The sequence below is a fragment of the Molothrus ater genome, chromosome 5 (genome assembly GCF_012460135.2).
Source record: "Molothrus ater isolate BHLD 08-10-18 breed brown headed cowbird chromosome 5, BPBGC_Mater_1.1, whole genome shotgun sequence".
NCBI classification, from domain to species: domain Eukaryota; kingdom Metazoa; phylum Chordata; class Aves; order Passeriformes; family Icteridae; genus Molothrus; species Molothrus ater.
In genome coordinates, this window is record NC_050482.2 from 15,905,396 (window position 1) to 15,932,193 (window position 26,798).

The window sequence follows — 26,798 nt, forward strand, 5'->3', positions numbered from 1 at the left end:
TACCTTGAGCAGCAGGGCTTTTCAATCTGGAGCCTGCTATTTCACTAGGTTAATTATTTAAACAAGTAATTGCAGTTCAGATATCAAACCCATATTTCGGGTACAGTGATTTCTTTCTTTTCCCAGCAAATGTAAGAGCAGTGCAGTTGAGCTTACATAAAGGGTGGCAGTCAGAAGACATGCAGGAGGGGTCTGTGATAACTAGAGACCAGATTTGGTGCTTTCCTGTGTCACACAACTTCCTCTGCTATTTCCTAACTCTTCTACATGGAGTAAAATATCTCTCTCATCCTTTGACAAGCTGCGTGGGTGGAATGAAGGAGACTCTTTTCCAGAGTGCTGCTTTCCAGCAGAGCTGCTGTCAGTCTGGTGGGAACTTGACCTTGACTTTTTTACTCTGTGGTAAGATTTCAAGGAATAGTTTACATGGCTTTTACAAGGGGCTGTGTAGTGCAGACAGTGCCAGAAATTAAACTGATGACTGAAGCCAGACTTATTGTATAAAACTTGGTCTTTCTGTGTTACTTCTTCATTTAACTTACTCTGATAAACCCCATCTTTCTGTGTTGTGCCTGTCCTTTTACGCATTATTTATGCAATTTTTGCACAATATATTATGCCCCTTCATTTAGAGGTTTGACATGATGAGTAATTATAATACTGCAAACTTGTATATTCCATGGTGTATTTTAACTTTTTTTCCCCCCTTCCCTCTCTTGTGTATTTGTAGCACCAACTTCAGAAGCATTTTCAGATATTTGTTGGGAGAAAGTGGCAAGGAATAGAATGAGCAGCAGCTCTGCTTCGTGCGTGGAAATGTCTGTGATTTGGAGATTATACACATTCTTTGTAAGCTCAGGGCCAGTATATAGGTAGGAAAGAAAAGATGCTGAATTATAGTGATGGTTGTAATTGGCATGTGCTAGCTCTGTCTTTATAGTTCTTCATGGAATTACAATATTATATAAATCTTTAATGCATTAACATTATTTTTATAACTGCATGGCAGTTGGAGAGCTACTGGTGTTTGGTAAAATGCTCAGTTCTTTTCCTCAGCTGTTTCTGTCTTTTGATTTTTGTAGTCAGCATAACTGAAATGCTCGATTGGTTTTTTTTTTGCAACATTCACATTTCAGAAGGTTAATGAATTCTCAGATCAGCAGTAGGATAGTTAAAACTTGGAGAAACAAGTTACAAAGTGTTGTACACAAAATTACTGCATCTTGGGAATCTTTCACTGAAAACTTGCATCGGGATGGTTTCATGTTAACTGGATACTCACAAAGTTCTAGTGTTGACTTCTACTGAATTGTCTCCCTAAATTGAGAGAAGACCCTCAGAATAGACCATCTTGCTGTACTCTGGCCCTTATTCTTGTTCTCAGTGAAGTACCCTGATAGATATGTGATTTGGGAAGTATTTGGGAACCTGGGCCTGTGGTTCCTTAGTGTCAGAAGGGTAGGGGGGTTCATTTTATCCCTGCGTGTGTGACAGAGCAGTTGCAGCCTGTGGTCCTTTGCCTCTTAGCTTGAGTAATTCCTTTTGTATGGCCTGGCCGTGAGTGAGATCGCAGTGCACAGGAGGCTTGGCAGTGTGGCTCAGGGAAGTGTTTCTCACATGTCAGAGGTGCAGAGGTGGTGAGGGCTGGGGCAGGCTCCCCTTCAGCCCTGGCTTGTGCTCTCAGCTGTGCTCGTGGCTGTACGTGCACAGCAGAGATTGGTCAGGCTGTGCTCGTTAGCTGTGAGCTGTGTCTGCTTCACTTGGGTATATCTTTGTTTTTACACACAACAAACAAAAAGGAATGCACAGACATTCTTCAAAACTAGGCAATGCTGTGTACCTTTGCTCTGTTTTCATAGGTTGCTGAGTGAGCTGTGATCAGACACCCTGAGCTGATGAGACACTTGCTTCTGAGAGACCTCTCAAAGAAATACCTGCTAGCACCAAGCCAGTGTGTATAGACTTTCGAAGGCTGTTCTCAAAGAATCTTTTTTTAAGCTTGGGTTGCAGCTCATTTCTACAGTGTCTTTTTTTCTTAGTAGTACCTTCATTCTCTGATTTATCTGTAGTTACCCTCTGAAGATGAACATGCAGTTGAGATGATTAAAAACTTGGCATCAAAGAGGTGTCAATAACTTGCTCTTTCTTACATTGAAGGAATATAATCAAAATTCTTCAAGGCTGGCAGGGCTCACAGTTTTTATAAACAGTCAGTGATTACCTTCTTAATAAACTTTATTAGTCTGCATAAGATGCTCCTGCCAGTATATGTACTTCCAACTTTAAATATTTATTTTAAAGTAGGTTGCAAAAGACCAGCATTATTTTGAGTGTTGTGTCAAGTTAGACTTCTTACAGTTTCCATTTGAACAGTGGAAGAGGAGATAAACGCAGCGACGACCTAATCTTACGCTGTGTTAATTGTGTCCTGTCCTTCTGCCCCATTTGTCACCCCCATGTCTCTGTTTTTATAGGCAGAAGCTGTTCTTGCTGAGGGCAGCACTTGCTGTGTGCCCCACCTTCTTACCTGTTGGAAGTCCATCCAGTTCTGAGCTGCCTGAACCTTCTCATATGCAGAGGCTCTTGCTAAGCTGGTGATGCTCATCTTCCTGTCTTCACCCTCTGCTCTGCCCAGACTAGGAGACAAAATTCAGAGCAAGGAAGCAGAAAAAAGCCTTTTGTCAATGCCAAGCTGTGACAAACTCTTCCCTGTCCTTCAGAGTAGGGAATGAAGCTCTTGAGTTCAATTTCTGAAATGTGCCTTGTGGCAGCTTCATAAACACTGTCTTTAGGGTGAAGCTTTGCAGTTGTTTAACCTCATTTAAGTGCAGGTGGCTCCTGTAAAATGATGCTTTCTCCCCCTTCCCACCACCACCAGAAATGTTTTCTGTGTGGGAGTAGCAGAATTTCCAATAGTCTGTGCTTCCCGGAGTGAGACTGCATCCCTGTCTGCTCTGATTAAACTGACCTTGCCAGAAAACAAACACAAAAATTAGTTGCTCAGCAATGAGCTGATAAACTGCATGAGTGATCAAATGACGTAAAGGCTGTGGCAGAAATTAATGGGGTTGCTCTCTTTGGTGTCAGCCTGTGATCTAGAGGGCTTCAGGCTTGGCTGGGCTCCTCTGGGATTGGGATGGGAGCACAGCAGGGGAGAAAGGAGGACCCAGTGGGTGACCTGGAAGGGAGAAGTTCATGTCAGCAATGGCCTTTATCACAACATGCTAACCCTTTCACAGGCTATCTGCCATGGCTTGAACTGGTGGCTCCTCCAGTCTATACATGCTGCTGGAGATCCTCTCTGCAGGCAAAGTCTTCATGCAAGGTTTATTTGTTCAGCTCTTGTGGTGCCATAACCAGTGTCTCACTTTTATTATCTCCCACACAGGTGTCCTGAGGAAGAATGAATTTCATCTTCCTGTTCAGGGGTTAAAATTCTCAATTTACAGACAAATTAATTTAACAAAGCTTGTTAATTTCAGGTTTCACAATGCCAGACAGAAGAAGTGTGTATGGTGGCTCTCTGTTAGCAGAAGAGGTGTTAGGGTAAGTGGGGAGTTCAGGATAAAGTACAACTCCCACAGACACTCAGTGGAAACAATTAGTGCCTTTTGTTCCTTGACCCAATGGAGTTTGACCTGGGTAGGTACGTGTGTGTGGTTTGGGATTTTTTTTTTTTTTGTGAACCAGTCCACCCACAATTTTCCAGTGGTGGTCAAGTCAAGGGCCCCAGTTTCAGCTGTCTTGGACGTGGAGCAGCAGCTCCCCCTTCTCCATCCTTCTTTGGAGGTGTGGAGGGTCTCTGGTGCTGCTGCCTGGCTGACTGAAGGGCTGGTCCCCAGGTGCTTGAGGGATTAAGATCTGCAACTCTGCAGGAACTGAGCAGCTCATTTTGGGAATGTCTGCCTTAACATTTTTGCCAGATATGTGTGAAGTACTGTCTGAGGAAGGTACAGAAGAGATCCCTACAGCCCCAAGCCACCATGTTCTGGGTCTCCCCTCTTCCCCCAGCCCTTTTGTTTGCAGCAGCCAAGCTGAAGGTTTTGAAGACAAGTCACTTTTACTGTGCAGTCCTGATTTGTCTCCCAGGGAACTTCATGTTGTGAGCTGAATGACATGTTACTCCCTTTTGGGGAAAAAAAGATAGATTTTACCATAATGCATATTCATGAAGCTGCGTTATGGTTGCTGTGACAACCTCAGCAGCGGTAGTCGAGATCTGTATGTTGAACTTCATCTCCAGTCCCCATATTGAACTACAGAACATGTTACACAGCTTTCCACTCTTTTCTTCCTCCCCTCCTCCTCCCAGTGGACAATATAAATTGTTTGACTCGATGCTTAATTAATAGCTGCATCTGTTTTAAGTCTCAACACCAAAGCACAACTTCCTGTTGGTTTCCAAACTGTGTTAACTGAGTGTTGCTTCTGCTGGGAGTGTGTACACAGAGGAAGTGATTCTGGTGGGATTTTTTTGTTTGTCTCCCTTCAAACTTACAGACATAATAATCCTGAGTTACTAAGCATTATGTTTCTTCAAAGGTAGCCTGATAACTTCATCTATTATGAAGAAAAACAACCCACCAGAGTCCATCCCCATAGTCTATCCCTGTCTAGTCTAGTCTGTTCCTAGAGTTTTAAGGACTCCTGACCCTGACAGGAGCTTTTAATAGATATTACTCAAAACCAGAAAGGAGTTTGTTCTGGGTATGTTATGGCCCTGAAGCCAAGGGTGATGTAATTCAAGGAAGGCTTGACCACACTGTGACGCTGAGGCAGTGAGTGTTATTTCAGGATGAACCTGTTGTGATGAGTGTGGGGAGGGCTCAGTTGGAAGATTTGTTTGCGTGTTTGTGATGTCAGAAATTGAGGGCTCTTGTGCAATCCTTGTAATTTTCAGAGTGTTTGTAGGCTGCTCTTGGCCAATCCAACTGAATGTTTGGCCCAAAGTATTGCAGTCTTGGTTTCCAGTGACAAGTGATGACATCCTACACTGAGAACCCAAAATGTTGCATTGTCCTGGATGAGCTCAATCTCATGTTGGGGCTGTTCATGAAAGGGCCATGGTGAGTGTGAGTTGTGCCCCTTCTGTGTGCTAGATGTCTTTGAGTTGAGCTTAATGCAGAGTTTTCTTGAAAGGTACAAACTTCCCCTTTGCAAAATCACTCTCTGTTGTTAAAGAACAACTGTGGGTAAAGATTGGCTTTCTTCACAGATGTGAGCCTTCTGGAGAGTAGTCTGGGAGAAGTCTATGCACAGGGGGAAGAAAAGTGTCCTTTTCTTTTATCCTGTGTTCTAGGATGACCCTGCTTGAGTAGGGAGATTGGACCAGATGACCACTTTGGTTCCTTCCACTCTGACCCATTCTAATTCTGTGAAAAGCTGAGCAGACAAGGAGCTCTCTGGTGCAGTTGATCTTTCTCTGGTTAGTTTCTTAAATATTAATAAGTACAAAATGTTCGGAAAGTGACTTGAAATAAGATTCCATTCATTAAAATGAAAAATTGGGGGGGAAATCATGTAGCAGGAGGGAACTTTTTGCACAGTACATTATACAGAGGACTCTGAATCTGTATTAGGCTTAGATATACTTGCTGTTCCTTCCAGTTTTAGTTAAACATGTCTAGAAAAAAATACAACAAGCTTAATTTTCAGTGTATGTGGATGGATTGAGTTTGTCTTGTGTTACTGCTCTCCTATCAACTCTCAGGATATTATTAAGGAGCATTTCAGTGTAGAAGTAATGAATACCAAACACAATCTTGATACTTTCCACTCCCTCAGTTTGTACATCCCTTCCTCATGATAAGACCGAAATGTCCTGGTGTTGACAACAATGTCTGTATTTGTTCATCCACACACAGCCTGGCTTTTCTTGGATACCAGGGCTCTTACACTGGACTTCTGCAGAAATGCATTTTGAGAATGAAAGAACAATATGAAGGAGATGGAATGTAGAGATGAGAACTAGGGGTATGCTAGATTAGCAGGTCATCTTCAGCTTTCTGAAAAGCTGTTTTTCTAGCAAAAGGAACATGGGTGCCTTGAAGGTTACTCTACTGTACCATAGTCTTGTACGGCCTTTATGACTTGGAATGACATTCATCCATGATGTTTTAAGTGGTTTCTTTGTTTGTTTTCCCTCAGGCTCCAGACTAACACTTGCTGAGGCAATGCTGTTTGACTTTGTGTAGCAGGTTTGTGTTTTGTTAACAGCTAAGGAAAACTGACTGAACCCTCTGTTGTGAAGCAGAGCCCTTTCTCTGAGAAGTGCACATGAAGATTTCACTGTTCAATCCCCGCTGGGTCTACCAGGCCACAGACTGTACTTGTGTAAAAACTAAATGCAACAACAGGAAACCAAAACCTGTGTACTACTTGTAGGAGACTCTACAAGGGGTAGAGTTTAGGCAGGTGTCAGACAGCAGCAGTGCATTGGCTACTGCACTTCCCTGAGTTCCCTCTGCATCCCAACCTCTTCCTCCTCCATACAGGAGTAGAAATGGGGTGGCAGTGGCACGAAGGGGTGGGAGGGTTGTCCACATCTCATGCACAAGTCCTTCCAGATGGCAGGGGTGGCTGTCTATATTCCCTGGAAATGGTTGTCTGCTTACTGAAGCGTCTCTATAAACGTAGGCTGAAAAATTTCTTGTAGATCTCCTCCCAATTTTCATGTGGAAGTTCGGGAAAACTTGATTTTTCTGTTCTTAGTATAAATTTGGAATGTGAGTGTATGTTGTTTTTGGGTCTTGATATATTCACTTGAAATAAAGGTCTGACAGTTGTTTGAGGGTTTTTCATGCTAGGTCAAAATAAAGGCGTCTCTTCCCTGGCCCTCTCTAAAAGGAATAAAGCTTCTGGCTTGAAGGACTTGTGTTAGCTGGTAGATATTAATGGCAGATATTAATAATTAATATTAATGAATATTAATGTTAATTAAAAAGAAAATCTTTAAAGATTATTTTAGCTAGGAGGTTTTTTAAGCATGGAGAAAATAGGCCTTTTTCACTTGATTATTGTCACATGTATGATAGTGTTCGGAAGTGCATGTTTGGTAGTGTTTAAAATGCATGGAATTAAAATACTTGTATTTTTATTAGAGTGTTATGATATTTGTTAATAGTTAGTTTGGAAGCAGAGTGAGATGTGGGTCTGCCTGTGCACTCTGAGCTCCTCACATGCAGAGAGTTGCATGGTGGTTTTGATGTAGTGGGTATGGGGAGTTACTAGAAACAGCCTGAAATAATCACAGCTGAACCAGCTGGGCTCAGAATGGGTGTTTGGGTAGGGATGGGTCCAGGGTAGGTAGTTGGGAGAAGGTGAGGGATGAATAGCTGTGATGGTGAAGCGAGTGTTTTGATATTTAGTTGCTGTATTTTACAGTAAATCTAATTCTAGATCAGATTCTGGTCTTTCATTTTACAAAAGCTTCCCCAAGCTTGCCTAAATTTGACTCAAGTTAGTTGGAATACAGAATCTCCAAGAATCTTTTTTCCTAGTGAAACTGCTGAAATGTCAGCATAAAAAAAGTTGCTGGTTGCAGGAACAGGCTGCTGACATAAAAAGCCTGTCTTAGATCCAGCATTTGGCTGGAGGCCAGATAATGAGTTTTCATAGGAGCTTGTTGGCAAGCTTACATTTCTGCTTAGGTTAATGTAATGTAACTGTAAGTAATTTGGGAACCTGGTACATGCAAAACAATTTTTAGACAAAATGATCTTATTATTTTTAAATTTTAACTGAGAAGATATTTTTATAAACCAGATTCTTGTACTTCAAGCACTTCAGAAATGCCTTGGAGTGTGGTTCTTTACTATGTCCTCCTTTAATGGTTAACCTACTGAATAATCCTTTAGAAATATTGACCCTCATGACATACCTGTCAAATCAGAATTTATGCTGACTTCATTCAGTGGAGTGATTTAAAGAAAGGATTGCATTTTTAAAAGGCTAGGCGGTAAGGGGTAAGTCATATTTAGGGGTAAGTCATCAGTTTTGTGAGTAAAAAAATACCATAAATGTGTTCCTGGGTGACCTGTTGGCCAGGTCATTCTGTGACCTTGGGCTGAAATGCATGAGCCATCCTAGGATGAGAAAGGAGCTCAATTTCCCCAAATGGTGCCCATCCCTGGCAGTTATGGCAGTGGGCCTCTTCACTGTCCTTGTGGCTTCTTTCAGTCTTCATTCAAAGGGTTGGAGATTGCTTTGTTTCCAGATGTTTTTGATGCTTCTCATTTCTTACACGTGCAAGTGAATGTGAATTTACGCTTAAGGGGAAAGAAAGCTGAATTCTCATCTTGATCCATCTGTGGAAGTGCTGGATATACCAGGCTATAAAAGATGTCCAGATCCAGCCCTGTCCTTTGAGGATCAGCGGAATAAATGTGATTTTAGAGGAGAATGCTGAGGACTCCTGTTTCTGTCCAGGACAGCAATGCTCATCTGCACTCACTGCTCCATCTCTGAGAGCGGTTGAGAGGGCATGGGATGGGTGCTTGTCCTCCATCGTTATGGGCTGCCAGCCACTCCAGAAAAGGAGTAACTCTTCCATGCCTTATTATTTCCATGCACTGCTGTATCATTAGCAGTGGCAGCATGGATGATGAGCAGACAGGATTTGGTTTACAGCTGCTTTGCTGTAGGTCTCCTACATGGTGTGTAAATCTGGTTGAACATAGATGGAGATCATTGTGATGGGAGAGAGAACCATACAATGGTGCTGGTGCTTATCAGAGGTTTAAACTTCCCTCATACCATTTGTTCCCTAATTGCTATTAATAGTAGGGCCTAGAGATATTTCTGGATGTGATAGCTGACAAGTTTCTTCATCAAATAGTCAATGAATGAGCAAGAAGTGTTTCTATTTTAAACATAGCTCTGACAAGTAAAAGAACTTCAAAGAAAAGCTGTTCTTAGAAAATAACCTTGGTGTGAGTTACCATAAGTGTTTCTCTATAAGTGATAGATTAAACACAGGTTGAAACTTTAAGCATCTCTGATAAAGGAAGAATTTTGTGGGGTTTTTTTGCCAGCTGTACTGTAAGGGGTTTGTATTGGTTTAAAACTTCTGTGTTTAATTGAAAGGTGCTAATAAACTTTGGCAGAGGTGCAAACTAAGACATATTTGAAGGGAATGATCTCGTTTGAACTTGGAGTGAATAGTCAATGCCAAAGTGTTAGGTTAAGTGGAGAATCCATAGGGAAAGTTGTAGAGCTTTGTTGAAAAGAGGTTTGTCCTAGGAGGTGAGAATTGCCTTAGGTACAAAGGCTGTGGTAGCAAAAGGTTTTTGTATTTTGCTCTCTATTTTACTCCTGAAGTGACATGAGTCTGAATTTACCTTTGTACTTCCATCTCACACCAGTGTCTGGGATGATGTGCCATGAAGCCAAGCATGACCTCTAATGAAGAGGATGGTAGTGCTGACCATAGAGGACAAAAGGGTAGTACCAGGAACAAGTGCCTCAAAACAGATTTTTAAAAATCCATTTGCTAGAGCATGGCATCATCCTCCAGATGAATCTCTGTGTACTGAGATAACTGTGGCTTTTTTGTTATAAACTGACAGAGCAGGAATGACAGGATCAAGGAACTAAATGTTGGGTTTGGCTTTTTTTTTCTTTTTTTTTTTTTTTTTTCTTTTTTTTTTTTTAGATGAAGCTTGGCACCTTTGGTACAGAGTGTGATTTCTTGAATGGGACCAGTTTGGCAAGTCTGGATTAAATCAGAAATTATACAGTGCAGTGTCTTGAAAAGCTGCCATTACAATGAGTTTACACACATAAATAAAGCTTTCTTCTGTTGTCTTTCTAAAAGCAAAATTTCAGGGGTATACAAGATTGTCAAGTTTGGTAATTTTAAGGATTTTGGCAGTATGTTTGAATATGATTTATGGTCTGTTTCAGCTGTCTAATTTTTCATGAAATCTTCTGCATGGATCTGTCTGTGGCTTTTTTCAGTAAACCTTTGGTACTTTGTTTCGTTAGGCTGAGGTCATAGTGAGATATGATGGCATCCTTACTCTTTTGCTTTAGTTTTTCTTGGAATTTAAAACTTGGTTATGAAGCTTGGTGAATTTTCCTGTCTTTGATTAGAAGCATCACAAATTGAAAAATACTGACTTATCAGCTAAACTTTCCTTTTTTTTCAAGTAACTTCCTAATCTTTCTTTGGAGTGCAGGTTGTTACTGTTTGTCTATTCTGACTTGCTTTAAAAGCTGCCAGGAGAGAGGGGCCATGATAGTCTGGGAAGAAGGTAAATGATCAACTACTGCAAACTAAACCATGCATCTGTTACACTGTGGAAAAAACTCCTGTTAAGAAGCTAAGCATGTTTTTCCTCAAGTGGCAGGAAGGCACTTGAAAGATGGTTGGGAGGAGTTAGTGATAGAAATGTGTGTATTTAGATTTATTGCAAGCTTTCTAAAATACTCCTGATTTCTTGATCTTGCAGAGACTCCAACCGTCATGTTAAGGTAAAGCAGAAAAGTGCAGTGCTGAACATGCTAAAGAAGTTGGACAAAATAAGGTTCAGAGGTCACAAGAGAGATGAGTTCCTTGATTTAGCAGAGTCTCCAAATGCTTCAGACACTGAATGTGGAGATGAAATCCCGGTGAAGATACCTCGAACGTCAGCTCGAGACAATGAAGAGTTGAGAGACCCTGTAAGTACTCAAATTAGTATCATTATATTATATTATGTTATTTACTTTTCAGGCAGAAAAATAATAGAAATTACTAATTCTTTATCCTTATATTATGGTTGTAAAACTTGAAGATTGTGGGCTAGGAAGTAACTTTCCAGTAATAGGCCTTCATTTTGTGGAAAAATCAATTAATTTCTCAATACTAGAGTTCCTTGTCCCTACTTCTAATTTTAGATGTTGTGAGTTGACAGGTTTGTTAACTTTGGATGTGCTTCTGAATGCTCTCTGTTTTTTATTTGTTTTGTTGAATTACTAATGAACATGTGAAAGAGAAAAGGCAGCCTAAGGAGCTCAGGTCTGCACAAATGGCACTGTCCAGGACTTTAAGGATAAGACTTCTGGTAGCTTCATTAGTGTTAGAAGGTCACACCAGCTCCTTCTCCACTGCAGTGTTGTAACCAGTAGTGCTTCCATGCAATTAGAGCTGGTTTAAACCTGTGAAGGGGGTGCTAAAACGTTTTGGTGCTTATAAGCAGAAGCACCAAAGCACACCTACCTTTTTCAAAGACATGGCTTCAGTAAAAGTTAAATATTCGTTAAAAATGTAAAATAAAATCCTTCTTTAAGTGTTTAAAAATAGCTGTGTATCCATGAGCTTGGAGTGCTACAGTATTAGTTTAGATTTGTTTATATAATTGTATTGTGGAAGTGACTTGGAATTCAGAACTTATATCACCCTTAAAAACTTCCTAGTTTTTATCCCCAAAATGTAATCAGACTGTTGTCTGAAGACTCATTCCTAGGAGCATGGGGCTTGCTCACAGGAAGCTGTAAACTAAGATTTTAAACTGTATATGCTTATGCATCTCCTTTGGGGTTGGCAGCTTGTATCTAGTTCTGTAGCTATTAGCTTTTTTAAATTTAAGTGGGCTTTTATGGTACTACATACAGTCCTGCTTATAGAGAGCTTTTTTGCCAGAATGTTTTTCCTATGATCATGGAACAAACAGGTGGTAATGACAGAGCATGTTTTGGTCACAAAAAGTCTGTTACATGTAAATCCTCAAGCTTCTCAGACAAGGAAATCTGTTAAATGCTACTCTTTTGCTCTTATTCTACTGAAGACATTTATCTGTGGCAATGTTCCTCACTCAGGGTCACCAAATGTGGAATTGGCAGGCAACTCCAACTTGGGAAGAGATGAGAATCTTGACTCCATGTTTCAGAAGGCTGATTTATTATTTTATGATATATATTATATTGAAACAAAAGAATATATTAAAACTATGCTGAAAGAATAGAAGAGGGGGTTAATCAGAAGGCTAGCAAGGAATAGAAAGGAATGGAATGATAATAAAATCTTGTGACTGCTCACAGCTTCAACACAGGTGGCTGTCATTGATCATCAAGCAAAAACAATTTCACATGCTGGGTAAACAATTCTCCAAATCACATTCCAAAGCAGCAAAGCATGGAGAAACTGAAGCTTCTCAGCTTCTCAGGAGAAAAGATCCTAAGGAAAGGATTTTTCATAAAATATGGCTGTGACATTTGTCATTTGTTAAGATGTAAGTATTGTGCATACTGGGACTAATCTCTGATGCTGTCCTTCCAATGTGGTGTTTTGTGAGTTTTTTGTAGGTAAATACTGGCTTATTTTCATTAAACTTCAGGCTTTATGTTTGGTGTTGGTATATATGTCTTTTGTATTTAATCAGAAGTATCTGGATGGCAGAGCTAGAGGCTACAGAAAGATCTGCCTGAAACTCCAGGTACCATTTTCTGTATTTCTTCAGGGGAATAGTTGCTCCTGGGTGGTGTGGAGGGCAGCTGAGGGCACAGCAAGGTAAACTTGTAGTTTTGAATAGTAATAAAGCCTTAACAGATGCACATCTGCAGTGATGATCTCTGTTTTCTCAAAATGTTGAGCTCTGTGTGCTGAGAAGGGAACTTGGAGAAGCATTTACTTTCTGGCTGATTGCATTCTGCTCTAGGCTGTTGTGGTCTAAGTCCTTGCATACAGTTGAGGGCAGTTCTTTAAAATCAGGGAGAAAGAAAGAGAGGAAAGCAGAAATGACATCGAGCTTGTTTTGCTCTGCTCCTGATGTTTGGGAGCTCCAAACCCAGGGTGATGCTGGAACAGCCCAAGAGCAGTGGCTGTGTTACAGATATGAGCAAAATAAGCCAATTGCTATGAGCAGAAAGGTCTGATGTATAAGGGATAAATTTCAGATGGGAATTTTGAGAGATTAGCAGTTGGCCCTCACAGTCATCTGTGCACTCAGTGCTGCTGCCCATCCCTCAAATGAAGGGAGAAGAAATAATCCCCTGTGCTGCAGAGGTGCCAAGAGTAAAGAAAGCAATCCTTATATAGTTAAATCAATATTAAAGTAGTGGTGTCTGAGGTTGTGTAAACAGTGCAATTTTGAATTATTTGTCTGCTTCTTATTGAGATTATATAGTTGAGTTGTGCCTGAAAGGGTTTTAATTCAGTGTCTAAAACTCATAACTTAAATTGCTTGTACATGGTGTTTTATAGGCTCTGTGAGCAACTTAGTATTATACTTGTATTCCACTGATCATTGGAAAACCAAATCTTCTTGGTTTCTTCCTGTTTAATGCCTTTGGGAAAGTGTTGAAAGCACACAAAAACCAATGCAAGTCTTCTGTGTAAATGCAAGTCAGGCTACATGTCTTTTCAGATAGATGTGAGCTGTACTGTGCTTCCACTTCTGTTCCTTCATTGTTTCTATTGAAATCTGGGTACAGAACTCATGGTCTTGAAAGAGCAAGGTTGGTGGCTTGGAACTGAGCGTAGTACCCAAAATTAGGGTCCTAGCATCTTCACTGTCAGCCATTCCCTAGACAAAGACTTCATCTCTACCCCTCTCTACTTCCCTCTCCTGCCCCTGTCTGGTGTATTATTCATCATGGAGGCATTAAGGAAAGATCTCTGTCTATTAGAACAGCACAGTGCAGTCATATGAGTGAAGAACCCTTCATGGGTTACAGTGCTCTTAAAAATGTGCCTCTTCTGTAGGTATGTATCTGAACTTGACAACAAGTGCAAAAGCTTGATGCAAATGGAGGTTGCAGAGTAAAAAGCCTTGTCATAAAAGCTTGTGATTGCAGAGCCCTGACCATCTGCCAGGAGGAGCATCATCCTCTGTTGCACTTGCAGCAAATGAAGTGAATGCTCAGTCCCAGGCCACAGATTGTGCAGTGGCACTTAGTCCCAACACTTCACATGCCTTACTGAAGTCACACATGTAAAATTCATACCCTGTGAAAAGACAGAAAGGATGGCCAGATAAGGTCATTTCCTGTTCTTTATCTTTAAACTGAGCTTTACCTATTTAGTTCAATAATAAACATCCTAACCTGTGTTTGGGTAAAGCACCCAGCTAGCTCCTGGCCCAAGGACTCTGGAGGTGGAAGGATTTATATTTTCCTTTGAATTCTCAGTGGTTTCTGAGAGTTTTTGTTCAAAAAAGAGTTTTTGAACTAGTTTGGATTCAGCTTACAGGCTGGCTGCTTGCTTGTGTGGGTTTCCCCCTCTCATTTAAGTGCCCCAGCTACCAGATATGCCTTGAATAGGAGATACTTTCTTGGGTCCCTGTGGGTGTTTGGATGCTGTGATCAGATCATTGCCAAGACAGCAGTACTGGTTAACAAATTTAACTCTCTGCTAAGCATCTCTTTCAATTCCTGAATGGCTTCCTAGATTTCTTCCTTCATTCCCTCTTTACCATAGCTGGTTGTTTGTTTTTTTTTTTTAAGGCAAGGATATTAGACACTCTATGCAGCACTGCTCTTTCTGCATTGTTTTGTAAAATCACCACAGTTGCAAAATAGGTAGAGGGAGGAACCTGGTCCATTCCAAATCAATTAGCATGTGATTTGTTGTGACATTAGAAATTGAGGCAATGTTGCTTGCTCAGTAATTAAAGTCCCCTTTATTCAGTGCTACCCTTCCTGTTTGTACAGAAGGGGAGACAAGATCCTGTTCTACATGCAGGTGTATGAATGAATGTGTTGCAGACAGATCACGTCCCCTTCACAGAGCAGAGAAAGAACAAACTGTGTTTAAACCTGTAGAGGCTGGCACTAACCTGACAGTGAGAATTACTGGTAAAGCTCTCTTGTATCTGGCATATTGTACTGAAAGCAGTCTAATCTACTTATGCAAGTTCCCTGCCAGTGTGCTAGGATTAAATCTGAGTTACTGTGGTACAGAAAACATTACTTTAATTGTTCTTGCAGTATAGCTTGCTTTTCCCTGACACATGTCAATTAAAACCTCAAATGCTGCTCTGTTGGTCATCTCATTTACAGGGATTGGAAGGTACAAAGCATGATGCAAACATTACAGTTAAGAAGTTAAAGTCTCTGAATCTGGCTGGCATTAGATTTTAAAAAATTTATGTAGACTATAGCTGTGGTTTAGGAGCATGCCAGTATGGGTGTGCTTCCAGGAATAGCTACTAAGAATTAACTATTCATGCAGATGCTTTCATTCTTAAGCAATGTTGTTGAGTTTTTCCTTTTCTTACAGCAGGTAATTGCATCATTCATGGGGAGCCCTTTCATAATTTGAAGTAAGAAAATGCACACGAAGTGCAGATGAAAAACTCAGGAGGCTAGAACTTCATGAGACAAGCTGTGTAGTTTGTTGTATGGCTGAAGACTTCTCCCCTCCTCTTTTTTCCTCAAATGAATGCAAGTTAAAAATTCTATTTTAAACTATCTCTTCCCTGTGTTGTGTCCCAGCCACTTTCTGGGCTCTAAGGAGTGACTTGAGTGGAGGATTTTACCCCCTGCATTGGCATGTTGTGTCCTCACTGCTCCTCATCCTTTTGAGAACTGCTCTTCTCCAAGGAAACCTCACCATTTTGTGAGATATCCCTAGAAAAATCTCCCACATACATATGATGTTGTGGAAGGAAATTAGAAGCACAGAGTTGGGCGGTCGTGTTTCTGTGTGATACTGAAGTTATGCTGTGCTGCAGGTGGAGAGGACAGATCCACATCCACTTAGCTGGGAAGTGACTGGGACCCTTTCTGTGGCTGTACAGCAGCAGTGGCAGCACACAGAACAAAATCCCAGGGCCTGCAGGATGGAGGGGTTTTGGAGAGGGAGGGCAGAGAAGTCTTGGGCTGGGAAGTGCTGTGTGAAAAGCCTGAACTGCAGATGGCTTTTGGAAAACACTTTTGTGGGGAGATGTGGGTTTTAGATGTGGAGCTGGATGTGGCTCGGACAAGCAGCCCTGAGCTCTGCTAATGGCTTACAGGCAGTCTGTTGTCATCAGAAATGTTCCTTTAACCCCTCTGTCTCTGTGTTCCCCTCGGGCATTTCTCTGTCTTCCTAGGCACTGCCAGGCCTTCTTCTCATGGTCTTGGCTAAGCAATAACGATTGCCAACCTTTTAAGAGGGCTCCTGTGTCAAATGCTGTCAAAGCTAGAGAGGCAGAAGGAAAAGCAGAAATCTGTGGAAGCCTTCAAGGCTTTTACTGTGAGTCAGGAACTGGAAAGGACATCTGTACAGGGCAGTGTAGGTAATCCAGCCTGAGTCCCAGCACTGTCCACAGAGGCAGCAGAGAGGAGAAACCTTTACTCAGATAAAACTGGAATTAATACCAGGATTTTGATAACTTGTGAATTGATCCAGATATGCTAGCTTCAGACAGAGGGACTTTTTTGAATTCAGAGGCAGGCAGTTGACCTTCAGCAAATGTAGAGACATTATTTCTTGTTTTCTTAGATGTGTTGGTGTGGGGAAAAAGCTTCACTGACAGAGACATCTGCTTAAATGTTTTCTATATCACTGTCCTGGGCATCCTCAGTTTTTCAGAGTGTTTCTAAATGGTACTCATAAAATGTTGTGGTAATGTTAATTTTGGAGATTGGGTGCACCACCAAACCTGTGTCACTGTGTATCTTAATAAACCATTTTATTATTATTACATGTTAGTTACATTATCTTGCTCCTAGTATTCTAGTGAGCACCCTTATGTTTTAGCTCAGTGGATTTTCTTTCTCTTTTGTTCTCCTCTCCAAGTTAGAAGCTTTGTAGCTAGTTTAAAGATGTGTACCTTCTGATTTTTAACCTGTCTGTGGATGTCAGGCTGCTTAGGTCCAATGCTTTAGCAGATAAACATATTTGGAAACCCTGAGAATGAGTCATGTTAACTGGTATCACTCTCCCCAGTGCTCTGCACCTCTTCCTCAGAGGCACTGTTAAGGTATCCTGGGCTTTAATTATTCACTCAACAGCTCTGAAGAAGCAAAAGCAGAGCTGGTCCTCCAGGCATATTTCTGAAATGTAGCACATCTTTGGGTAAAATATCTTGAGTACCTTCAATGAGGATGAGAACTTGAATATGCTTAGGTACTTGCTAGCCCCTTTTTTTTCCTGTCTCCTCCCTCACCTGGGGTGGGGACCAGCTGCTGTCTAAGCACAGGGCTGATGCCCAGAGAGTTCAGGCACATTCCTTTTGAGTACAGCTCCTTGCTCCTTGTCCTGTATGTGATTTTATTATTTAAGCAGTGGCATTGATTCTTCAGACAGCTCCCTGTGAAATCCTGCGTGCTGGGAGCAGAGATTGTCCCTGTGTGCTAGATGTGGGTGTACAATACAGAAAGCCATGCATTAACACCTGGGCAGCAGTCTGAACTTTAATAACACTTCCCTTGTGCCTGCCCATGTTGTAAGGGTGCTGCTTTTCAGCTTCAGCAGCACCATCCTCCTTGGGGCTCTCCAAATGTCTGGCAAGTGATAGCACTAAATCTTGCAGTGTAAATAAATACAGCCCAGCTCAGTAGATAAGAGATCAACACAGAGGTCAATTTGCATCCTGTGCTCATCTGAAAAGAGTCTCTGATAATCTTCTGCAGTGGCTGGAGCAGTTGCAGATGGCATCTCTCACTGCACCTCCCTGGCTAAAGGCAGGAGTGATGGGGAAATGTGGGCATGGTGAGGGGGACGCTGTGCTGCAGCTCCTGGAGTGAGGACTGCCCTGGGCTCTGTCCCTCTCTGCTGTGCTGTGATTCCTGCCAGATCCAAAGTGGATCTGCTGAGCTAACAGCTTCTCCTCCTCGTCAGGGCCAGCAGCATTGACAGAGTGCTGTGTGGGTGGGTGCTGCTTGGGGGACTGGAAATAGCATCTCTGCTTGGCACTGTGTTCTGCAAGCCCAGGTGGGGACTTGGTGCCAGGTAAATGCTGGGCACTGACTGCCTGCAGATTGCTAATATGTCTGCACAGACAAATTCTGAGGCTTTAACTCAGGATCTGTTCTTAAACTCAGTTTCAAACAAGAAAACAGATGTTTAATAGGTATTTCCACACTGTTTTATCTTGAAAGTACAAATCCATCCCAACTGTGAAAAGACAACTTTGCTGTCAGTAAGCTTTCTGCACATCTTTCCTAAAACATAGAAAATGTCTGAATTTAACGTCTCCTGTAGATTACTTGAATTTATATATGTATGTAATTTAAGCTGTCATGGTTAAATGTATGCAAGCTGGTGTTTGAAAGGAATGCAGTTCCTATGTGTTTTCAGGGTTCAAACAATGAGTGGATAATAGTCAGAATATGTAAATAAATTCCTTTTTATCTTGAGATCATTTTTGAGAGGTAGGCTTCTGCAATCTCTCCCTTTGGTTTTGAATACAAGCTGCTAGAGAAACTCCTGTAATTCTCATTGACAGATTTTTCATACCTGGTGGGGGCTGTACACAAGCACCGAGCAGCCATTACCCAGGAGATGCCCTCACCCACCCTTTCCCCTGCTGTCTGAAAATGCCCACTTTATGAGAGAAAGAAGGCATCACCTGCCTTCTGCTCTGTGGCCTTGGGGTTTTTCTGTGTTTAATTCATGGGGGTGGACATTGTCAGTGGTCTCACTAACCAAATTGCTTTTTAATTCCTGCTTTCTGCAGTATTTTCAGTATTCTGCTGAGTTCATTCAAGGGGTGCTGGTAAATCTGTTGAGGCATGCAATCTTCTGGTTTCCCACTCCCCTGGCCTGCCAGGGTGAGCTCCTGGGCACCAGAACATCCTTCTGCAGTAACTGGGAGAGTTACTGTTGTGGGGAGTGGGGAGCCCCTTCCTTGCAGAGATCTTGAAAATTACACATTCCATAGATGGATATTAAAATATACAATATGTGTTTCCCAGTAGCTCAGTAATTATCTAGAAAAGTATTACTTTTACTGGCCTCACAATTTTATGTTTAAAGTGACCATTCATTCTATGGGAAGAGGAGAGGAGTAGTATAAATATGGCTTTTCAGTCAGCAGAAGAAGGGATTAAATGATGGTGCAGTAGAACTGGTGAGGGTGGTGGTGGTGGGAAATACTTGTTTTCTGTGGCTTCCCAAGGTTTGCAGAAGTGTGTTCTGTAAATTCACATTTGATTAGCTTTCATTCACTTATTTTGGTAATCTGATGCTGACAGAGGCATGTAGAGTTGTTAATACTTGCATGTTTCTCTCATGCTTGTTTCTTTACTGCCCCAGAAAGCAGTTGATGTATTTAAATGACACACACACACACAAAAAAAAAGAATTCCTTCTGAACTTTCAGTATGTTCTGGCTTTCTTATAGGCTGGTCCAGGGACCACCATCATGGCTTCAGGAGTCCAGGATTTTAACAGAACAGAGTCTGACAGACTGAATGAGATCAAAGGTCACCTGGAAATAGCCTTACTGGAAAAACACTTTTTACGTAAGTATAAAATGCTCTGTGGAGAGGAATAGTTTTGGACTTCTGAAATAATGTTTCTCTAACAGTAGGAGCTGGCATCAGAATTTTGAGGTGTGCTGATGTGCAGATAGCACGTGAGTTTATGCTTCCCTGAGAAGAGCTCAAAAGCATTCCCAGGGTTTCTGGGTCACTTGGGTATTTTTTCCTCATTGCATTCCTCACAACATACTCACTATGTGACAAAAGCTGCGTACTTGAAGTCTGGATGTTGACATCTGCAGGTTGGCTTAGAACTAAGTCAACCTTAATGTGCCTGCAATAGGTGTTTTGCTTTCTAGTAGTAATTGCTAAGAAGAGATTTATGACAGGGAGACCAGTTCATTTTCGTGGCAGCTGTTTCAACAAATAATGCGCCTTAAAACACGTGTCACTTAACATTATGTGTATTATTGGTAAGTGGTGTAAGAAATACAGAGAAGAGGGTCTGGAGATTTAAAGTGCTGGTTTTTTGGGTTTATGCTTATATATGTGTACATATGTGTGTATAATGAGAAAAAGTTGTCATTCATGGCAAGGGGAAGCTGCAAGATTTTGGGGATTTTATCTCAGCAGGTCTGAACTGTTGATTTATAAGACAAGATAGTTAAAAACAGAAAAACAGAAAACAAAATAACTTGATACAAGTAGAGATCTCTGTAATAAACTAATGAGAATTCTTGCTCAGTTGCTTCCCAAAATGGCCATTTTAATATTTTGGTTTTGAACTTCAGAGTATGAGGGTTGTTTTTATGTCTTCAAAGCTTGTCAGATATTTTCTAAGGAGTAGAAATAACAAGACTATAGATTCTGTTCAATTTCTAGGCTATAATCCAATGACAAGACTTAGGTTTTTATCTTCAGCATGTTCTCAAGGATTTGTCATTAATTTTCTGTGACTTGTTTTTCACTTGGCAATACTTCTTTGATATGTTTTCCCCCTGATGTGTATAAGAGGGAAGCCTGATAAAGGAGACTGGGCAGGAATTTATAACAAGCTGCTGTCAGCTTCCACTGATACCTGGAGGAGGTATCATGGTTGGAATGTCAGGTAAAAACTGAATGAAATGTTTGACTTGCCTTGTTAGTTTCAGTGATTTACTTGATTTTTATTTAACTATTTGGTACAGAGTTACCATGTACTCCTTCCATCCCCAAAGATACATTGCTTAAGCCCCTGTTACACAGCTGTTTTTTAGGCTAGGTTGGACACATGTGATTTCTCCGTGCAATCTAATGTGCAGTAGAAACAGCAGGACTTAACAGAACTGACTTCTGATTTGAAATGGGATGTGCTTTTTGATGTAAAAACATGGTAGGGCTCCCAAGCGCTTCCGTGGCTGGTGAATTCATTCTCCTTCTTAGTATGTTCTTACAGTAACTAAATGGGGCACACAGGTTTGAGAATATTGGTAGTCTTCAGGTTCCTGCTGTAATTTGAAAACCTTCTGATCAACTGTTACTTGTAGCTGAATCATTTTTCCTTTGCACAGAGCTTTGTTGTGAACTCCAAGGTGAAGGATAAGGAGGATAAAGTTTCCCCTTTGTGTAAACTTTGAGCAGATGTTTGGGGGTTCAGGCCAGTGGGATGGTTCAGCTGAGTGCCTTGAGTCAGCCAGGGTTGTCTCCAGCCCTCACTACTTCAGCAGAGCCTGATGTTAGCTGTAGGTGAAATAACAGCATTGTCCTGACAAATTGGTTGTAATTCTCTATATAAAAGCAATAGTAAGAGTCATAGACTGGTTGAGAAATAAGTAAAATAAAGCTTATCCCTTATTTGGCCACTTTCCATTCAAAATTTTGGGATGAAATAGGTCACCATGTTTGTCAGTTGGAGTGAAGTAGGAGTTCAGCTTTTGCATATGGCTCCTCAGTTCTTACCCTTCCTTTTTCCTTCTCTTTTGAGTTGGTTTGGGATTTTTGATACTAGAAATCCTTCATTACTGTTTTCTTCCCAAAAATGAACTAATGGTGTGAAGAAAAACATTCTTGAAATGTGCAGCTCGTTCGCTTCAGTTTGCCCTTGGAAGAAAGCCTGATTATTATTTTTTTAAAATCCTATTGCTGCAGTAGGTGATTTTTAGGAAGACTAGTTGCTCTGCAGTATTTCCATACTATTTTTGACTATGGAATCCCTTAAGGACACCTTGCTATGATTGTGATTTTGCATATTGTTTGCCAGGTCCACATACTCCATTTCCTCCAGCTGGGCATGCAAAAGTCAAAGCAATTTCTAGTTTGTGAGGGAAATATATAAAGTTTCATGCATTTGCTTTTTAATGTGCTGTGGTTCTACTTGTTATCAGCTTGATTCTGACTTTTTTTTTGGTCTCTTCTATACTTTTATTTGTATTGATGTCATCAAGCAGGAGGTTCAAGGAGGAGAGATTTCCTCTCAGCTCTACGTCATGTGTGATGTACACACACATTACACAGCTGCAGGTCGATGTGGGTCTGTAATTTGAGGTGCCTGGCTAAAGTCTTTCTCTAAACTCCATTCACTGTTAGTAGGCACCAGCAATGGGTGCAGTTTGGCTGAGTAGCACATTCAGTGAAACACATCCCAAACCTCACTGTAGCCTCTCCAAGCTGCAGGGAAATCCAGAGCAAGTAGGTATGGAGAGAAGCTGTTGTCTCTAAGGGGGAAATATCTTCATCTGAGATGCCAGATGAATGTCTTCTTTAGCAAAGAGGTAATCCAGACTCCCAGAGATGTGAAGATGGAGAGGAATTGCTTAGCATGTGCAGAGCTGTAAATGCAAATCAAATGTGTCTGGAAATGCAAGGGATTTAAGCTGTGGATTGACAGGAGGCTGAGGCATGCAGAGAATGGGATCTTGGAATGTCTTAAGCAAGGGGCAGGGATCATCTGATTCTCCCAGCTAAAGGGGCTAAAGTTGCTTTTCCTGTCTGTGTGGGAATGGTCTTAATCTCTTGATCTAAAGGCTCATTCTGAGCCTTATTATAGGAATGCTGAAAATGTGCCTGTTGGGTTTGTGGTATTGGAGTGGGTTCCTTCAGAAGAAATCTTGGAACAGCAGCTGAATCAAGAGTGCAAAGGGCTTAGTCTGCTGGAGTTTCCAGTGCATGTGGTTGGAAAAAGCTTTGTCTTGGAGCTGGGACAATCAGAATCATTTATTTCTAAAGGACTTCCTGTTATTTTAACCTAGTTTTTCATACATGTGAACACTGCCTTGGGCTAGTTAAGGGCTCAGTTTTGGAAGGCAACTACTGACCCAGGGCAGTTAGATTGATATGCTAAGATTAGTAGTTTGCAGTTCAAAACCTAGTTGTATCTTAACAAAAAATAAAATTGTACCTGCTGCTGTTGCATTTGAAAGACAAAACAACCAACAAAACAATCTTTCTGCTTTTGCACCTTTTTTGTTTGAGGTAAACACCTTGCTTCCTTGTGCCTGCTTATAGAGGGCAGTTTTGGAGATATCAGTGCTCTTGTCCTGGTGCCACAAGGTGCTTTGTAAGCACACATGCATCCTGTGGTTTATATGAAGTATTAGCTAATTCTGATTCAAGGGTGTTGAAACCTTTTGCAATGTGGAATTCAGCAGCTCAGGAAAGAGGAGTTGGTAGCACCAGCTGAGAGTGAATAAACCTGGTGACTCTTAGAGAAGAGGGTTAGTCATGGACTGTTAAATCAAAGGAACGTCACATGAGGATGAGGAGTAGTAGAAGGAAATATCATCCTCTCCCAAAAGGGTTTTTGCATTCCACACCACACAGCAGTCTGTGGCAGGATGCTTTAAGGTCTCACCAAATCAGTGGTCTCAGTCATGATGTTTATACCACATGACAAAAGAAGTTGGGATTATGTTGCTTTCCCACTGAAATTTCTGCTGTGGCACACTGTTCATCATCATGCCTTTTTGAACCATTTATGTGACTAACTCCACAGGATTTTCTCTAGCTTTCACTTCACTTTCTGATAGAAATGACCTGATGATTCTTTCTAAGAACAACCTAGAAGAATACTGACCTCATGGAAATAGAGCTCTAGAAAACCATACATGATTCTCAGGCAGAACTGGCATGTTAGAAAGTGTTAAACCTCAGAGGCCAAGCGTGTGCTGACCAGCAAAGGACCTATGCTGAAAAGTCCAGTTCTGTGCAGAAATGCTTATACCTCCTCAAACAGTGCCAGTCATTCTGTGTGAGGAGTAGGCAGTGAAGCTGCCCAATTACCAACTGTGTCAGAGCACCTTCTCTTTAATTTCTCCTGATGTGAGGGTCACAGCAGCTGCAGTAGCAGAGCTAGAGAAGAGCAGAAGAATAGATTCACTGCATTGGTTTTGCTCTTTTCATACTGACTTAGCAGCCTGTAGTCTGAACCTCAGGTTCAGAAATCATGAAGCAGAATCTAGAGCTGATTTGAGCTGATTTACATAGCAGGTGAAGACCCTGGCAAGAGAATAAGCAGCTGCTGTGTTTATCTGAGAGACCCAAATCCCAGCTGTGGGCCATAATGGCCATTCCTTGCTACATGGTCAACCCTTGGCAGGTGATGCTGCACCAAGGGCTCTGAAATGAAGTGTGCTGGTGCTGGTGAGTGCTGAGGGTGCTGTGGCACTGGAGTTACCCTGGGTTTCTCACATCCTTTACTCCTTCCTCTAAACTTCCTTTCTTTCAGTTTAAAATCCTGGACTCCTTAGCACTAAAAATGTATCCCTGGGAGATTACCTGTCTCTTTTGAGATTGTAGAGTTCCTCTGATGAAGACTGGTTTGCCTATGGTGACTTTTGGGAAATCTTTAATGTTTATCCTGGGCACCTAGAGATGACACAGTCAAAAATATGTGAGTCCAGCCTTTGCTATAGTGCTGTCTCTTTACTAGAGCTGCTCTCATTTGCTTCCTAACAAAATTTAAAGTTTTTCTAGGTCTGACTTCTGTCTGGGAGACTTCTCAAAAACTACAGAAAGTTTCTTAAGAGATGTAGGAAAGATTTTGCTTATACCCAGAGATACTCAATGTGTATGTTGAGTTCTCATACTCAACGTGTATGTTGAGTTCATTTCTAGCCTTCCTGGGAAAAAAAAAACCAAACCAAAAAAAACCCTCCAAAACTCTGACTTCATTTTCCTGGAAACACTTGGAAGAGGGAGTCATGAGCAGTTGTTTGGGGGTCAACAGGCCTCAATACAGACTAATGAGCATTCAGATCTCCATTTCTCATCTTCAAAAACTCTGCTCTGACTGGTGGAAGAGACAGATTAGGCTTTTGCTCACTCTCAACTTGACTTCCCAGAGCATGAGGTTCCTGAGACAGGGGAGAGGGACAGGATGTGACTCCATGCCAGTACAGCAGCAGGCTGGGGTCCTGGGCTGTTCCTTGGTGTGAGCCTGGCTTGTGCAGTCTGCCCTTGTCATTGTACAAAGGATGCACTTGGTGATGATGTAGGGGATGGAGCTGTACGTGAAGATGCCCAAATGCTGCAGGATCTTGTATTGTCACACTGCCTTTCATGAGGCTGATGGACCACAAAAAATGCAGCACAGTGCTCAGAGCGATGTCGTGTTCGAGCTGCTGTGGAGCCTTGAACAGATCCCACCTACACACTCTGTTATGTGTGTGGGCTGTGCCTATTTCTGCCTTTTTTTTTGGGTGCCCAGCTTGGCTTTGATAATTGCAGAGATGGTGTGAAAACCCAGGCAGGGTCAGCACTGTTGTGCCTCTCCCTTTTGTATAACTGGGACAGAGATTTTGGGAGCTCCATGTGGAACCTGCATTTCCCTGCTCAGCTTAGTAACACAAAAGCCTTGGAAGAGCCTGCTGCTATTCCTAAGCCAGACATTATTTCAACATTTATAGACTGTTTCACTTCTGCCAAAACCACAGAGTGAAAACCATTCCTGCAATAATGACAACATTTTTGCAGCTCTGTTTATTTTAGGTGGGTTTTGCAACACTTCTGGCATTTTTATTCTCTGAAATTCTGAAAATTCATAGAGGAGCAGTATTTTTCTTTGCTTTTAAACTGAACTTTTAAGTGTATCTAGCAGTACAAAACTTTCCACTTGGAGTTTTGAGAAGGGGGTCTGTCTCAGTAAGCTATATTTTCAGGAAGTGTAATTTAGAATCCTTCCCTAATGAAGGGGAAATGATCCAGGTCTGTGTCTATTACAACATGAAAAAGCTCCACTGAAAGCACTAAATGTAAATGTAAAGTTACTAATTGGTAGTTAGCTTAATGATTTTGTACAAACCTTAGCAATGGCATCTTAGTTCTTTCTAACCTCACCCACTCCAAGTAGGACATGACAGGAATGGTGAGAGAGGAGGCTGGAACAGCCTGCACAGAGGAAGAAGACTTTATAAAATACGATGTGTTTTGTAAATCAGTCTTCCTGATCACATGAAAGAGGTCACTTTATATGAAACTCTTGGTGTTGAGGTGAGGAGAATACCTGTGAATATTAACTGACTGAGGGAGGATGCTGCTTCAGACTCTGCCTTCCCTCCACTGTCTCTGGATCAGAGTTGGCTTGTTTCTTATCAGCAGAGCAGGAGCCCTGTCAGCACGCTGCTCCCTGTCCTGTAGGCATATGCAAAGAGGCTCAAAAACTGGTCTTTCAAAGCTCTCCTTAGTGTAAGTACTGGGGCAGGAGCTCTGTCTTTGGAAGAGCAAAGGGAAGCACAAAGGAACGATGGAAACAACGCAAAGCAAAAAGCGATTGTTTAACTGCCAAACCTGTGTTAAAGTTTTTAAAGGGAAATTGGCATGACTGGTTCTGAAAATGACAGGTCACTTCTTTGTTTTGATGTGTGCAGACTTAGCTGGAGAAAGGTGATATTGAAAATGTGGGGTCTATATTTAAGCATTTCACTTCTCCACTCTACCAAATGCCTGTATAAAGTGGGCAGAGAGGAGGGAAGGATATACACTCAGTAAAGATACTTAATCATTAATGATTCTGTCTGCCTTTTGGCTTTTTATGACACCAATATTCCTATTAGAAAATCTTTTTCTGCTGTATGAAAGATTAATGCAAACAAGCAAGAGGCTTGACCACAAGGGAAAGCCATTAAATTGACAAACCAAGGTGTTCACAAATGAAAAAAAAAAACAACAAAAAAATAAAAAAAGAGGAGTTCTTCCAGACCAGTTGTGTTCATCTCTGGAAGAGCTATGGAGAACAAGAATACTCAAATCCATTTTGACAAAGGACATTTTTAGGTTCTTCTTCATAAAATCCTTAGAGCAATCCTCCTAAGCAGTGAGCTTTAAGATTCCCTAGTGAAGTGTAGAAATCCAAGCGTGAAACAAACATGACCGTAAGAGGTGACTTAAGGAAGAAAGGACAGTTAATGAAGTAGAGCTGCTAGAGTGATGGCTTAAATAAGCACTTTGCCAAGCATCTGGCATGCAAAGAAGTAGAATATCTCACAATGTCTGGT

General features: G+C 41.5%; 1 protein-coding gene across 1 annotated transcript in view; it reads left to right on the forward strand.

The window, feature by feature from the left end:
• Positions 1–26,798, forward strand: part of GRAMD4 (GRAM domain containing 4) — a 75,274-nt gene that overhangs the window by 12,494 nt on the left and 35,982 nt on the right. The window contains 2 exon segments of the mRNA XM_054514862.1: positions 10,452–10,662; positions 19,251–19,371. Of these exon segments, the coding sequence (XP_054370837.1) occupies positions 10,452–10,662; positions 19,251–19,371 (332 nt within the window).